Below are 16,941 nucleotides of genomic sequence, written 5' to 3' on the forward strand. Positions count from 1 at the left end.
TTTTAACAGACGTAATTTTAAATGTCATGCAATTCTCATAATTGATATTGTTTCTGGTGTACAATTATGAGATAAAAATCTGTCATTCATTCATATTTCTATAAATATTCACGGAAACTGTTTATCTAATTGTAAATCTATTGTATAATTACATTTTTACATCGACTTCTTAATTGTACTTTTACTCAATTTGTCGACATCCATTACTGGCCAACCATGACGGTGATTGTTTTCCGGTTGAGTTGAGCCAATCACGGGTCAATATTTTGTCAAGTGGGCGGAGCGATTGAGTAAAGAGGACGAGCAATCAAAACGATTATGTGATAAAGTATGTCCTTACTTTTTCTTTCATTCATAGTATACGATATCCTCAGTGAAATAGTTATTTATTTTTGTCAAATCGTCCGTGCTATTTCAGGAAACGTGTTGGTTATATAATCCTGAAACACAATATGTGATGAAAAAGAAGTAAAACTTCAATAGAGGAATAAGTGTATTTATTCGAAATATAGCGATGGAAAACTATATAAATCACACAACTTTATCGAACTGAAAATGTAGACTTGCAGGCTTTTACACAGAAACACTTAGATAGAAATAAGCTTTGTTATATGGAACTTGTGTAAATTGTGAAGAATATACTTCTTATGAAGAAACGTGATTCTTATTAAAAGTGCTAAAAGGATGACCCGTTTGGATATGAACACTATTTCTTCAGGATTTTGTATTCTGTTACAGTTTTTAACGTTTGTTGGTGGAATACAGTGGCTGTAAGTATTATATTTTTGTATAATTTTGCAATGATTTTTAAAACAATTTAAAGGTACAGTGGATGCTGCACTCTTTATAAAAGTATTGCAATAATTCATTAAACTTTATGTAGCAGAAGCTAACTGACGAATTCTGAGGGCATCTACATACATGTACGTACCAGTTTCTCAATAAGTATAAATTTGACTGAAACAAATGAGCGTATACGATTTCAAAACACAACGGTTCACAAATTGTTAACTAAAATGCAACTAATTCTAAGCATACATTGTAGAAGTGTTAAATACTTACTAGCTTATATCTGCATTCCACAACTTATCTGAAATGATTATATACAAGCTGACATACAATTGATACTTTAATCTTTCTGGCATTAAAATTGAAATCTCTACCCCTACAGCTTTAAGCCACAAACTTAGATTTTATTGACAAGTTTTGCTCAGTTGTGAATAAAGAGGTGGTTAAAGCTTACAAATACCACAGAAAAACAGGTACACATTCGTATCTACTAAAACAAATATCATTTATTAAGAACGAAAGCTAGCCAGGATAAGAGATGTAGATATCAGTTTCTTGATTAATAACGGTTGACTTTGATATATTTTTATTCAGATAGTGTACACAGGGGTCAGGTTGTCTAAGGCCACTAAATTGATGTACCTACTAATGAAACAATGCTATTTACAAATGTGTTAGTCTCGCCGGTATTCTTACTAGACAAACTGAGATAGAGAGATAGAATAAGTGTATGAGAGAAAGAGAAGGATAGAACTATGATCCTCTACTATGATCCCTCATAACACAATAAAAGAGCTTCATTTCTTTAAACGTTAGTTGATTCTTCATATTTTGAATTTGAAAAAATTAAACAAGCTAGACACTCAACAAAATCAATTTCTTTCTTCCTAGATAGGGACTCAACTTTCTTTAACCTACTAGTACTTGATTCGGAATTAGCATATATTCATTTCGATACATGTGTTTGATTTAAACATAAATATGATAATGTACTTAATTTACAAGAGGTTTCGCTTGTTTTCACTGTTGGTTGATTATTGGAATTGTCTCGGTATCTTTACATATGTTTCTCAAAATTTCTCACACTTTTAATCTCAAACATATCCCACTGAAGATTTATTTTCAAATTAAAATTTATTAACAATGAAAATCAAACTTTAACCTGATTTGAATACATTTTTCTATCAACAAAACAGATGTGGGTCTTTTTAATAATTTTAAATTAACCCATTACTTTATGAACTTTTTGTTGAAATGTGCACCGTAAAATTGTACTATTCTTTCAAAATATTTTTGGTATTTTATCATAAATTTGACAATGAGGGGTTATTGATAAGGGAGATAAATCAAGAGCTTTTGTTAAAATTAAAGTAGAACTTAGCATTAATTTAACAAAAGCTACAAGGTTTCCAATAAAGTTTTTAATTCCGCACTTAACGAAAGAACACCTCTTTTCGGCGAACCACAATCAATGTCGTGGAGTCTTGATTTAAATAGTTGTTTGTTGATTATCGAAGTATTCTCCTTTAATGATATGGAGAATTTCTTTACATACAAAACTAATCAGTAAGAGCATGAATCAATGAATGTAAAATGGATTTGACAGGCTTATTTAAATGAAGATATTTCATCGAATTATCCCCCCTTCAATTCAACACGTTATCAATAGGGCTGTTTGATATTGATAGTCAGATAACACAGAAAATACTTCAAATTTTGTTGCTTTATTAAAATACAACAAAGGTACAGATGAATTTAAGAAAAATACAAACAAACAGCTAAAAAAGGGCGTCGTATCAAAACTTGATGTCACTTTTTATTAAATGCAGGAAAAACAGATTTTTTTGTAAACACAGATGTGCATTAAAATAGTGAAATCTACTTGACGGGTTCTTTTCAAGTCTGTCGACCGACCCGACTTTATTTTAACACACCCTTGAAATTTGACAGTTAGAACTGGACGTTTTGGGAGAAACTTTTCAATAAACTCATAAGATATTAATAAAATGATGTTTTAGTGACAATTTCAAATTATTAATAAAAAGTATGGCGACAGCGTCCCAGGCTCCAAATACAAATTAAAAAATTTACAGGCCCTGGGAAAGGCGGACGTGTGACATTTGAGTTATTTGTATTTAAAAACTTTATGACTTTTTTGACATTACAAATGTTTGTGTTCAAAAGCTTGGTGCTCTTTATTATTCCGTTTTCATCCAAATTTCCTTCACTATAATAAATGAAAGTTACAAATGTACATTGACCTCAACAAGACGGCATATTTGAAGTGATGGTGTTAAAACTAGAAAATTTTGTGTAACACATTGTCCTAAGGATATTAAATGATATGAATTATGTTTTACAATAATAACCAAAGGCTTTTGATAAATAATATAATTAACTTTGTCAGTTCCTGTCATTAGATTTGAGTAACGAGTAAACAAAAAACTAAACAGATAATAGATTTTACATTTTGTTAATTGTACATTTTCAATCAAATTGTATAACCAGAAGGAATTATTTGGCAGCAAACTATGTATCACTGAAATCGACACTTGAAATTTTACTATTTTATTTACCTTCAAATAATGAAATCTTGACAAATCGTTTTTCTTAAAATATCAACACCTTTTTTAAAAGTTTGTCATCTTAATTAATGAAGTTTGTTTTTTAAATATCACCCTTTTTGTCTTTCTTTAATTTTGTCAGTATCGTCTCGAGTTCTGTATCAAAATCATGTATTTATTGAAGATTGGTTAATGTTTTAAACATCCAATAGTCAGTATTTTTATATACTTGACGATAGTGATATTCTATTGAAGATACAGTAACGGAGAATAAAATCTGACAACATAATGTTTCTACATTTGCACGGCCATAAAACGTATTTTGTTAGCGGTGATTGACAAATAGAAATTATATAAGCCTTGCAGAAAAATGTTTTAACAGACAAATCACAACTTATTATATGATTTAATGGTTTGGGATAACATTTGTAAACAGCTAACCATTTTGTCAGAACAGCAAATTGCACATTTGTTTGCAGACGACATATAAATCATAATTTATCCCGCTATTTATTACGCGTTTAATGTGAACCGAGGTGTCCGAATAGCACATTAAAAATTACTATTTGACAGTTGTAAACAAATGTTGGTCATACATTTGGCAAACTATTGAAATAAGTTCTTCGTTTATCAGATATTAATGGTGTGAAATTTGCTGACAATTTCATCTGATTGACAACACCAATTAATTATAAATAGATTTGACAAATTGTAATGCAACATAAGAGACACCCGACCTATTAACATCAACATGCCAAAGAAACAACATGTTAAAAGATATTGGACAAACAATTCAACAAGTCCTTTTAAGAGACGATTACTGTCTAACCGCTTTTTTTTAACCGCCCCTTCTCAGAACTTAATAATGTGAGGTTCCAGATTATCCATAAGAAGCGTCAAAGACTACTTACATAGTTTTTTGAAAACTATGGGTAGGTTTTAAGAGCGAAAACAGAAGCTGAAATTTGAAAATCCTCAACTGTACTATTTTGTATCGTTTCGTTTCAATTTAACGTGTTGTCATTAGTAAAATTATAATTTCTTAATTTTTGTTTTTTACAGGTCGTTGGCCAAAATGTCAAGTCTTTCAACTATACAGATTCCAGAAACATGTGATTCACTCGTAGGACTTGTTAAAAGACAAAGAAAAATTTGTCGTAAAAATATTGAAATTATGGACAGTGTTAAAAACGGTGCTAATAACGCTATATTAGAGTGTCAATATCAATTTAGAAATAGGCGATGGAACTGCAGCATGGTAGAGACAAGAAATATATTTGGAAATGTTTTAAAATTAGGTAGGTGTTACCTCCTTTCTATGTATGTTTCTTGTACTTAAGAGTAATAATTCATATGAAACTGACCAAAGAGTGATGAAAACTCAAAAGCACATATAGACGACGAACACAACACAATAAAAATGCCTGTATTTTCAATAATTATCATTTCATATGCTTTCTTCTGCTTTAAGACTTCGTATACGCTATACATAAATGTGATACGAGAAAATTACGTTACATTCATTTTTCTAACTAAAGTGTTTGATTGAAAAGTTTTTCTAAACTTTAGGATTTGACAAATCCCACATACGTATGATTATGACCTTTAAAACAAATAAATACCAAATAAGATCAAAGGAAAAAGGTGTTGACAACATCTATCAAAAAGTTCTTAAACGTCATGGATTTAGTTACATTTTAAAACAGACAGAATGAAGCTGAAAAGTAACATTCGACTTTCATTGTTTTCTAAACCAGAATCAAATAGTTAGTTAATCGTGTAAATATTTGCACAATTAAACGACGTAAATTTGTAAATAGTAGTTGGGTGTATGCGGGGGAGTTAATATATTATCATTAATTTGGACTTTATTAGAGTTTTGTGGTCTTGTTTTTACAGTATTTCGATTTTGGATGATACATTCGTCATGAAAAGACAGATATATTCACAAATTCGTGAATTTGCAAATAGGAACACCTTACATTAAGCATAAGATACTTAAAATTTGCCATTTATCGTGTTTAAAATCAATCTATGTTATTCAGAACACACGATATAACTTGTATTTTAGCCAAAAGCAAGAACGACAAATAGATTTTAGTCTACTCCGATAATAAATGCATTTTATATAAGACATATTGTATTTCAACTCGCCTTTTGGCTAAGGTGGACTGATAATCCTTAAACATATTAATACTTCAAAAATTGTTCAAAGTAGATTTTTAAACTAGAATTTACAGTTGTAAATTTAAGAGACATCCTGGTTCATATAAATATTTGCAAGGTTGGTTCGCTTCAAAGCTCCACATTTTCATTAGAACGATAGTTTATTTGCTATTTTTATGTCCTTTTTGGGCGTTATTGGTTTATTTGGGTTACTGTATCATTTTAATGCATATACTTTTAGTTTCCTCATATTCATCTTGATATTTTCAGGCACGAGAGAAGCATCGTTTGTGCACGCGCTGTCGTCTGCAGGTGTAGCTCATGCCGTTACTAGGGCTTGTAGTAGTGGCCGCTTAACACAATGTGGTTGTGATAGAACAGTTAGTGGACCCAGTGACCAGGGATTTGAATGGTCAGGGTGTTCAGACAATATTGCTTTTGGAATAGCATTTGCAAAAACATTTGTTGACGCTAGAGAAAAGCGCAAAAGAAAAAACAATAAAAACATAGGAAGACAATTAATGAATATTCATAATAATCAAGCTGGAAGAAAGGTGAGTTTATATCGAATGTACTAAATATGTAAATACCATCCATACATAAAACATATTCATACGGATATTTAAAATATATAACAGCTTTTTGAGTATAAAAACATTCCGGATTAGGTTATATATGCAAAGCTTAGGTCTGTCACAAATGAAATGTACATAAGGTTAACATAATATTATTTTAACATAATATTAAATATATATTGAACTTTTGCAAACATCTGCACATCCTAAATAAACATGATTACTTATAACAAGATTTGTGCAACCTGTACGACTTTCTTTGATGAAAACTACTTTTTCTGAACCACTAAAACGAGGTTAAAATGTAAAAGTATAATATGAAGGAATTTCAATTCAGGCATTGAATTTGAACAAGTGAAGCACAATTTAATGGCCTCATGTCGATTTCTTAATACAATATGATTAAAGTTTAATACCACCAAGCCTTTATTAAGATGAGACTGGGCGAATGATTTATTAGATACCTGGACACATTACCCCCATCATTTTCCGTTTCAATCAAATTTGGGATGTTTCCCAGGTGGAATAATAATACGAAATCTAACATAAATCTTACGACTAATGTTAGAGGATACAATACACTCGATATATTTTATGTCATGGTCGTATTGTTGTCGATTTTTATTTACATGTAAGGACTTTACACCTAAAACCCACAACTGTCAGCCTGATGTCTATATTAGACAACATTTCTTACTAGTATACATATTACTCTACTTTCCATTCAAATGCATTTCAATGTATATATAATAGATTACGGTCTTTTTAAACAAATATAAACTAATATACTTGTCATATATATGAATAAAGAGGAAGGAAAATGTATGAACGAAAAAGATTTTATACTCTTTTCCATGCAAATGATTAGGGATAAGTTTTGATGTACTAAAATTCTCATAGCAATTGACGAAAATTACCCAAAACAAGGGACGAACGTTTAGTGCTTTAGGAGAGGTTCTGCTTTACACTACGTAACATTCAATACATCGATGCCATGCAAGAGGTTCCGAATGTTATGTTAGGGGCTTATTGAAATATTATGATCGTGGTTCGTGTATATAAAATGACAATATATGCCAATTTGATGGGATGAACTTGACAATTTTATATCTTGGTAATAGCGTCAAAGTCCTTGATTACATGTCCCCCCGTGTTTTAAGCAAGTAATATGTTGGTGGCAGTCAATAGTAGTTTTGTGTCTAATGTACAACGCTGGATGATTACTTTCAATGGATCCGAATGTAATTTATATAAACTCCATTTCAAGTTACATTACTTCAAACTAACAAAACGTATAAAAACTGATATTTTTGTACGTAATGAAGCATGTAAAAGATTACTTTTTCCGATTAACTTGGCTTTTACGGGCAATTTAATATCAAAACAAATTTTAAAATTCTAAAAATTCAATTTTTAATGTTGAATTTTATTTCGAAGGATTGAAATTTTATTTTTTAGTAATGTCAAAAGTTAAGGTCTCTACTCTCTTTAAATTTTAATGCAAGAGCTTTTTGAATTACGGGGTTGATTAGAAATTGTAGAATGTTTATATACGAAACACATATTTTTAAAATTACGACTTTACTATCCTTTCATCTCTACCGTTCCATTAAAAATGCATCTGTTCATATAATTGAACTGCTTTATCAGAATTAAACAAATGAAGTTTATTATGGAATGCTTAATTTTCGATGTAAGACTTATTTGAGCTGTCGAGTCATGCTCGTGAAACTGTTCGACTTTTGGACAAAATAACCGTTTTTTCTTCAGCTCAAATACGTAATCATTAAAGTAGAGTGAAGGAATTTAAAACTATTAACATTGATCCATAAGTGCCTTACACATTTACTAAAATATTCAAATAAAAGTTTATCTCTAAGTTAGTCTAACATATTAGATATATATTTTCCTTATTAGACTAATCTAAAGATTTATGTCACATAGTTGTACCAACAGACTGGTTATTATCTAGTTTAAGACTGTTCCCTCGCACCCGATAGTATGTACACGCAGTAATTACATCGTAAATGATTCTACACTCATTTTCATGAATATGGACGGATTATCGAGGTCCATTCAGTGAAAGGATTTACGACTTCCATTTTCGATCATAAATATTCGTTCTACAAACATACTATATAGTATCACATAGATACACTTCTTTTTATATTATAATTATCAAGAATTGCCTAGATACATGACGATACGTTTCAGTTCTATTCCATTCATCATCTTGTGTATGTCTATTCCGATTTGTTGACAGGGGGGTTTAACATTATGATAAAAATGCAATTTTGTCCAAATAACAACGCCTCGCCAAGGCTGATAATGTCTTTTGTTAATGACACGTCCTGAACTATGCTTATAAAAATTCTTTAAGAAATTCCCACGACAAGAAATCTTAAATATGGATGGAAGTATTTGCCACTGAACTTTCAAAAATTTGACAATCTAATCTTATTCTTGAAAAAAAACGTCAATTGTCTTAAATATGGCTGAAATATTTGTCACTGGACACTGCAAATACATTTGTATTGCCATTGGACATTGAATACACACCAATCAAATTAAAATTTTGAGAAAAAAACAGCAGTTGTCTTAGATACTGATGATATATTTGCCATTGGACTTGAAGTTTACTCCAATCAAATCAAATTCTTGAAAAAACTAATATTAACTTAGGAGTAGAGCGAACAGGAGACATATTTATGAAAGCTAATTATACAATTCTAAGATGTTATGATACCAATCTTTGTTATTACGTTCATATCTTGATTGATGTCAGGTCACGTGATCAGGGTCAGTTTATGTTTGTAAGTAGTGAAATATTTATAAACATTGCTCAATATGTGTTGAAATGTAAATTCCAAAAATGTGTCAGGAATAGTAATTATGACACAGAAAAACGTCTTCATCGATTGTAAACACAAACACTGACACGCAACACAGATACTTTAAAACATGATGAAGGAGACAAAACATATGTGGGTATACGTCAATGAGACAGCAACCCAACAAAACATGATGAAGGAGACAAAACATATGTGGGTATACGTCAATGAGACAGCAATCCAACAGATACTTTAAAACATGATGAAGGAGACAAAACATATGTGGGTATACGTCAATGAGACAGCAACCCAACAGATACTTTAAAACATGATGAAGGAGACAAAACATATGTGGGTATACGTCAAAGAGACAGCAACCCAACAGATACTTTAAAACATGATGAAGGAGACAAAACATATGTGGGTATACGTCAAAGAGACAGCAACCCAACAGATACTTTAAAACATGATGAAGGAGACAAAACATATGTGGGTATACGTCAAAGAGACAGCAACCCAACAGATACTTTAAAACATGATGAAGGAGACAAAACATATGTGGGTATACGTCAATGAGACAGCAACCCAACAGATACTTTAAAACATGATGAAGGAGACAAAACATATGTGGGTATACGTCAATGAGACAGCAACCCAACAGATACTTTAAAACATGGTGAAGGAGACAAAACATATGTGGGTATACGTCAATGAGACAGCAACCCAACAGATACTTTAAAACATGGTGAAGGAGACAAAACATATGTTGGTATACGTCAATGAGACAGCAACCCAACAGATACTTTAAAACATGATGAAGGAGACAAAACATATGTGGGTATACGTCAATGAGACAGCAACCCAACAGATACTTTAAAACATGGTGAAGGAGACAAAACATATGTGGGTATACGTCAATGAGACAGCAACCCAACAGATACTTTAAAACATGGTGAAGGAGACAAAACAAATGTGGGTATACATCAATGAGACAGCAACCCAACAGATACTTTAAAACATGGTGAAGGAGACAAAACATATGTGGGTATACGTCAAAGAGACAGCAACCCAACAGATACTTTATAACATGGTGAAGGAGACAAAACATATGTGGGTATACGTCAATGAGACAGCAACCCAACAGATACTCCACATTCCGTTCGAACGTTGAATTTAAAAGGGGTAACATAATGCGACGTATTTCAATATGAAGATCTATAAATAAGTTTTTACAAAATATGCCATGAATTGTACTAGTCGATCAACACAACAATGTGACAAATTGTTTTGGATTAAATACATTTTTGACTTCCTTTTCAAGTGACCTTTCGATTCACACTTAGATGCCAATCACCGCAGTAAGGAAATCAAAGTTAACAGTTATGGCAAAGATAAATTGATAGGTGATCACTGGGTTATACGTGTCGTATAGTTATTAATATGACATGCACTCGGTTAATATAAAGCATTTTGACATGTGTATTTTAAAAAAATTTCAATGGCAAAATTATTAATAATTACTTTTGAAACAAGGCCTTGGTTTTGAAATTTTTTGAAAGATTTTTTTTAGTTCACTTTAATATTATTGTTTTCACTTTTTTTTGCATTGTCACTTTCGATCAAAAATGAAACTCATTGATATGGTGTAATGTTATTCAACAATGAGTAATACTAGTATAGTACATTTAGTACGTTATTGAGAACTCTGATAATGAAAGTAAAGAAATGCAATATTGATATTTATTAAAAAGGTACATCCCTTGAATGCCGGGTGAACGGTGTTTTAGTCCTAAAAAAGTATATAACCTCGTCCTTTATTCAGTGATATATTGCACTGTGGTAAAATTGTCGTTTGTGGAAAATCCCCTCCCTAAATAAAGTTTAAACCGTTTACATCTAACATCAAAACTATTTGAAGGGTAGATTTGATACAGGGTAAAACGGTAGGCAACCACAGAATCCGGTCAGGATTTGCGTGATTATCCCCCCTTCTTTACTAGATTAAGGACCCTTTTTAACTGTGGGTACATCAAGTTGGCATCGATTCTCAGTGAAGTCTGTTTTTTCAATCATCATTAAATCGTAATCATCATAGCTGAACGCCGTCTGTGTTATCAACAATAAGAGGTGTTTTTCTGGAGATATACAAATTCAAATATTTATACGTATAATTCTATATTTTTGGCACCATTTCTTAATTGTCAATCCAAACTTTCCTTATATTTAATTAATAATAGAATTCTGGGTGCACTTGACGAGAAATTGAAAAAAGTTTATTTATACAATGATTAAGTATAAGTTGTTTTGAAAGAGAAATTAATAGAATCGGTATCTCTTACTATACACAAAGACAACAACGCCAGCATATTTTGGAGTTTTTCTGACGCTCATATTGCAACATGTTATATTCAATGACCGTGATATACACGTTAGAAATTTCAATTTGCTTTTTCAAAGGACGTATTTACTTTTAACTGTATTTTTCCATACTCTTAATAATTTTCAAATATTGCACCTAGCTAGCCAAATGTTTTCGACTTTAATTGATTACCTGTTAAATCTTCAAAGGTTGAACCTGATTTACTTTATATTCCAATATAAACAAATTGCAATCTGATCATTTATCTTGTACCTTTATCTTCATATACTGTTACAAAGCACGCTGGTGCACTTCGTTTGAAGGGCAGCAGTCTGAGGAAGAATATGTGCAAGTCTTGTTTCTAACTAAGAAGTGTAATAATAGCAATGAAGCTACTGTTTGTTTGCTGTTTGTATGGGGGAAAGGTGGTGACATTTTTTAAGTGTACATTTTGCTGTTACCCATTTGGCTTTTTCTGTGTATAATTTTTATTGAATTTCATGAAAGTCAGATTCAGCGGGAAAGGGTGGTTGAAAAGGAAAGCCGCAGAGTTACCACATTGTAGCTTTTAAATCCCGATGCATTTTAAACATATGATTTAGAATTAAACTTGTCTCAGCACTTAGAAACTTAATAGTCAGTAATGACTTTCTACTCCATGGCAAATCTATACGCACTATATATAAAAATGTATTTATATGTTTTTTTCTTTGGATACATTATAAGACACATAAATAACAAACTGAGGTCAAAATTTTACATATTATTTATATATTTACCTATACATATTTATTATAAATTATCAATACGACATATGGTAGAATTTTATCACCGGTAGCCAAAATCTAAGGTGCAAAAGAGCTTCAAGGTTATATCATATCTGTCAGTAGCTGTAAATAAACTATATGTAAAAAGTAAAAAAAAAATAGGATATGAAAAATGTTTCGTCAGAAATATGTCGAGAATTTATCAAAGAAGGTTTGATATCGTGTTTTGTTGTAATAAACATTTCAAACCGAAATGTTTATCAAATCAAGCATAAATTATACGAAACAACAGAATTAATGACTTCCGGAGTATTTCACTTCCATGTCTGGAAAAAGTGCTAAAACATGGTTGTATATTTGACCTATACAAAACACAAAGAAACAAATTCCTGTCATGCCATCCGACAAAATATAGTGCTGTCGTCGTGAAAATTACAGTGACCGCGCATTCATGCATACATAACATTTTTTGACGACTTACAAGGCAGTGTACATGCTTTCAATTTTACATTTTTATCATTGATACTTTTTTGTAAGATTTATCAATGGTTTTATGTCTTTTTTATTTCCAGAGTATCGAAAACAACATGAGAATAGAATGCAAGTGCCATGGTGTGTCAGGATCGTGCGAATTACGGACTTGTTGGCGAGCTATGCCAACTTTTAGAGAAGTCGGCTCCAAAATAAAAGAAAAATTCGACGGAGCAACAGAAGTTAAATTAGTTTATACAAACACTTTACCAAGACTTGTGCCTGTTAATCCAGAATTCAAAGCACATACAAGTTCAGACTTAGTTTATTTAGTTGCTTCTCCCGATTTTTGTGAACCAGACCCAAAGTCAGGTTCTTTGGGAACAAAAGGCAGAATTTGTAATAAAAACTCCAAAGCAATTGACGGTTGTGATCTGTTGTGTTGCGGACGAGGATACGAATCCCGGAAGAAGAGAATCGTAGAAAGATGTTACTGCAAGTTTCATTGGTGCTGTTACGTGTCATGTCAGGAGTGCGTGCGCGAAGTTGAGGAACATTATTGCAAATGAAAGAATCAAAATCATCGGCTGTTAAGGAACTACAAAATTCACCAAAATGATATTACAGTAAAATGAAATCCAAACATTATATATCACGAGTCATAAAGTCATTTCCCGCACAAAGTGCTTGTAAAAGTATTTACATGTATGCAATCGATACAAGAAGAGGAGCTCCGAGTATGACAAGTATGAAGATGGAAGGAACATTGATCAAATGTCTTCTTTTTAAGAAATCTCAGGTTAATCAATTTCTTATCATTTACAGTAAGACTAAAAAAGGCTGTGATTATTCTGTGTACATTTACGAATACAAGAAAAGTCAAATGAAATAACATTGTACGACTTTTATACACAATATTCGTAAATAATACTGTAAATGATATACGATATTACTTAAGCACATGTGCCTCGACAGTATGCAAATGTGTTTTGATTATGTTCAACATGTTAATACTGTAGATATTAAATACATGTGCCTTATTGTTAATGTATCATGTGCGACTGTAGGTTGGTCTTCACTTTAATCATTATTATCGTCCGTAGCACAAAAGTGGTTTCCGGTTTATCTCGTGAACCACTCACGTGTTATCAATAACTTATCACTGTAAGTGCTATTGTCTGTGGTAACACATATATCGCCAGTGTCACAACGGTTGTTTCGGATCTGCAATAACCATCATCATACCATATTACATATATCTTTATACTAAAATAGATAACTTTGTTTTATAAATTTTTACATAGTATCTATGTATGTAAAAATACTTATTTCTTCGTAACATCAGTTAGCTTTCATATATGTATACTGCCGATTTCGATAACTTTTGTGACACTGGTGGTGATTATTACTAAAACTGTTAATATTTATGTTAATTTATGTTAAGTATCATGTTTCAGCACACTGCCCTTTTCTTGCCTTCAAAATTCATTCTTTCCTTTAATCAAATGAAAATTTCAGAAATTTAGAGTTTTGTTATATATATAATATTGTATAATATCCATTAAATGACAGAACCTAAAAGTTCGATCGATTTTTAACAAATTTTCAATTTTCAAAATAAAATTCATTCATCTTTGTCATAGACAGAAATGGCAAACAGCAAAATTATTTCCACGAACTTAGTTACACGACAATTTTGATAAATTTGTATAAGTATCTAGAATTTCATTTCATAAGTTGTATTCATTTATTTCTAACTTAGATGTTCAAAGGTTGACAGGGCCAAACAAAATCTCAGCATTTCCCAATTAAAATCAAAATGTATCATTATCAAATGTGCTGTTATATATTAGTATGTAGGTATATTATATACCTCTGAAACATGTGATATGTTTTTGTTGTAAAATTGTCTCATGAAGTTAAAAAATATAGAAAAAATAAAATATATCTATTTTGTTATATTTGTATCTATTTCCTCCGTTGAGTATTTCGATTGACACTGCATGTATAGATATATATGGAGGATATTTTATTATCTTTGTTGATAATGTGTCTCCAATACGAGTCACTACAGAGAAATACATATGCATGTAAAAAAACTATCAGAAGGATCATGAGCACAGCACCAAACAAAACCTGATAACGTTCCTTTAACAAAAACAAAACATGACAACGTTACTTTGGCAGAAACAAACCCTGATAACGTTCCTTTTTTAGCCAAAAAAAAAGAAATTAAAATGAAATGAGAAGATAAAGGACTTAGAAGGAAAAAAACACAAAAAATAGTTGGAAAAGGAAAAAAAAAGTAATAACACACCAGCTGAAAAAAAAAATACAATGACACAACATAATTTGAGCAGAATTAAGCTCAAACAAAATTGCATGGTTTATACATAAGCAGAATGTTGGTTTTCTCGTTTATATTCACGGTTCCATTTTATCATGTTGGGTCCTGTAACGGCTCGCTTTACAGTGCCTGTCAGTTTGTTCATTGTTGAAGGCAGCACGGTAACCAATAATATTCAATTACATTAACACCAGGTAGTCTCGGGTGAATAGTTGTCTCATTGGCAATATTCTATTGAATCATGACCATGTTAATGGCGATTGTCGTTTGCTGCAATACATTAAAGGAATAAATGAGGTCACGGTCACATTAGAATTCAAGGTTGTATTAGAACTAGTACATGGAATACGTATACTAATATAGAAATGTCGCATACGACATTACAGTGTTTCTCTCTTGATCGTCCTATAATTTAAGTTAACGTTTTTATGTTCTCTACATATATCTCTGCAGCATGCTTTTATGTCAATTGACAATGAAAGACATTTCCATGCGGACTTTTATGCCCGCGTCACACTGTCCCGATTTTTATATACGATGGACACCCGAATGCGAAAATTGTAAGTTCGTACGAAGTTGGTCCCGATCTCGTTAAAATACCAATAAGTGACCGAAGCAAGTACGATATATAACGAAGTTTATACGATAGTGCCGAAATTATATACGATAGCAAAAGATGGACATACGAAGGTTAACCGAAGACGGGTATTTAAGCTTCATATCTCAGCCGTAGCCTACATGATGGATCACGAAGGCTACACGATGGATTACGAAGGCTACACGATGGATAACGATGATGGCGCGATGGCCATACGATGTCTAAAAGATACGAACAGAATTTCGATAACATATCGTTTCTGTACTGACAAGTCTGCCATGCATGGCGGGAAATCGATTTTTTTGTCTAATTCTTATAAAACTTAGTTTATTATCCCCTCGCCTACTACATGTAAGTTGCGTGTAGATAAAATTGTTATGGACACTCTAGAACCAAAATGCTCAAAGCTTGGTATGGTGTTACTCGTTAAGAATATCTTAAGCGCTATTGACTTTAAAGTTCAAAGGTCAAGGTCACAGTGGCAGTTGTAATACAAGGCAATATCACCCTTGTGGACTACCGAAAACCAATATGCTTCAAAAGATTTTAACCACATTTGGTATATTGTTCCTCCTTGTAATGATCTGACATTGTTTACGTTTAAGGCCAAGGGTCAAGGTCATGCACATGGACTTGTTTTTTCTCCTTGAAATAGCATAATACACAGGAAATTGGTTGCTCATTTTTTTACCTGCTGGTTCTAAAGACAATATTAAAGGTATTTCCAGTTACTGAATGTTTTGGTTGATTTCTAAAAAAATAGTTTATGTATCAAATATGCATATTCAATTTACCATTTTCTAAAAGATGTCTAAAAGATACGAACAGAATTTCGATAACATATCGTTTCTGTACTGACAAGTCTGCCATGCATGGCGGGAAATCGATTTTTTTGTCTAATTCTTATAAAACTTAGTTTATTATCCCCTCGCCTACTACATGTAAGTTGCGTGTAGATAAAATTGTTATGGACACTCTAGAACCAAAATGCTCAAAGCTTGGTATGGTGTTACTCGTTAAGAATATCTTAAGCGCTATTGACTTTAAAGTTCAAAGGTAAAGGTCACAGTGGCAGTTGTAATACAAGGCAATATCACCCTTGTGGACTACCTAAAACCAATATGCTTCAAAAGATTTTAACCACATTTGGTATATTGTTCCTCCTTGTAATGATCTGACATTGTTTACGTTTAAGGCCAAGGGTCAAGGTCATGCACATGGACTTGTTTTTTCTCCTTGAAATAGCATAATACACAGGAAATTGGTTGCTCATTTTTTTACCTGCTGGTTCTAAAGACAATATTAAAGGTATTTCCAGTTACTGAATGTTTTGGTTGATTTCTAAAAAAATAGTTTATGTATCAAATATGCATATTCAATTTACCATTTTCTACATGTGTCATATACAAATATTGTGTCAATATTTGTCCCCAATATGTTACATACGAGGGGATGCCACGCTCGGCATTGGCTT

The 16,941-nt window shown here is 31.8% G+C and overlaps 1 protein-coding gene across 2 annotated transcripts; it reads left to right on the forward strand.

The window, feature by feature from the left end:
• The first annotated feature begins 343 nt into the window (after nt 1–343).
• On the forward strand, nt 344–14,481 carry LOC143055941 (protein Wnt-4-like). Of its 2 annotated transcripts, none has more exons than XM_076228997.1 (4): nt 344–770; nt 4,416–4,651; nt 5,790–6,073; nt 12,624–14,481. In XM_076228997.1, exons 1-4 carry the CDS (start codon nt 685–687, stop codon nt 13,089–13,091), a joined length of 1,074 nt encoding a protein of 357 aa, XP_076085112.1. In that variant the 5' UTR covers nt 344–684; the 3' UTR covers nt 13,092–14,481. The 2 variants fall into 2 exon arrangements, with proteins under 2 accessions (XP_076085112.1, XP_076085113.1); XM_076228998.1 differs by lacking the exon at nt 344–770 and adding an exon at nt 3,968–4,285.
• Nucleotides 14,482–16,941: the final 2,460 nt, after the last annotated feature.

This window comes from Mytilus galloprovincialis, chromosome 13 (genome assembly GCF_965363235.1).
Source record: "Mytilus galloprovincialis chromosome 13, xbMytGall1.hap1.1, whole genome shotgun sequence".
Classification (NCBI taxonomy): Eukaryota; Metazoa; Mollusca; class Bivalvia; order Mytilida; family Mytilidae; genus Mytilus; species Mytilus galloprovincialis.

Bases quoted from the DNA above. Each gene is read 5' to 3' on its own strand.
- LOC143055941 (XM_076228997.1), top strand. From the start codon at position 685: ATGACCCGTTTGGATATGAACACTATTTCTTCAGGATTTTGTATTCTG. The intron at 771-4,415 runs GTAAGTATTATA...TGTTTTTTACAG, and splicing joins GTTGGTGGAATACAGTGGCT to GTCGTTGGCCAAAATGTCAA. The intron at 6,074-12,623 runs GTGAGTTTATAT...TTTTATTTCCAG, and splicing joins ATAATCAAGCTGGAAGAAAG to AGTATCGAAAACAACATGAG.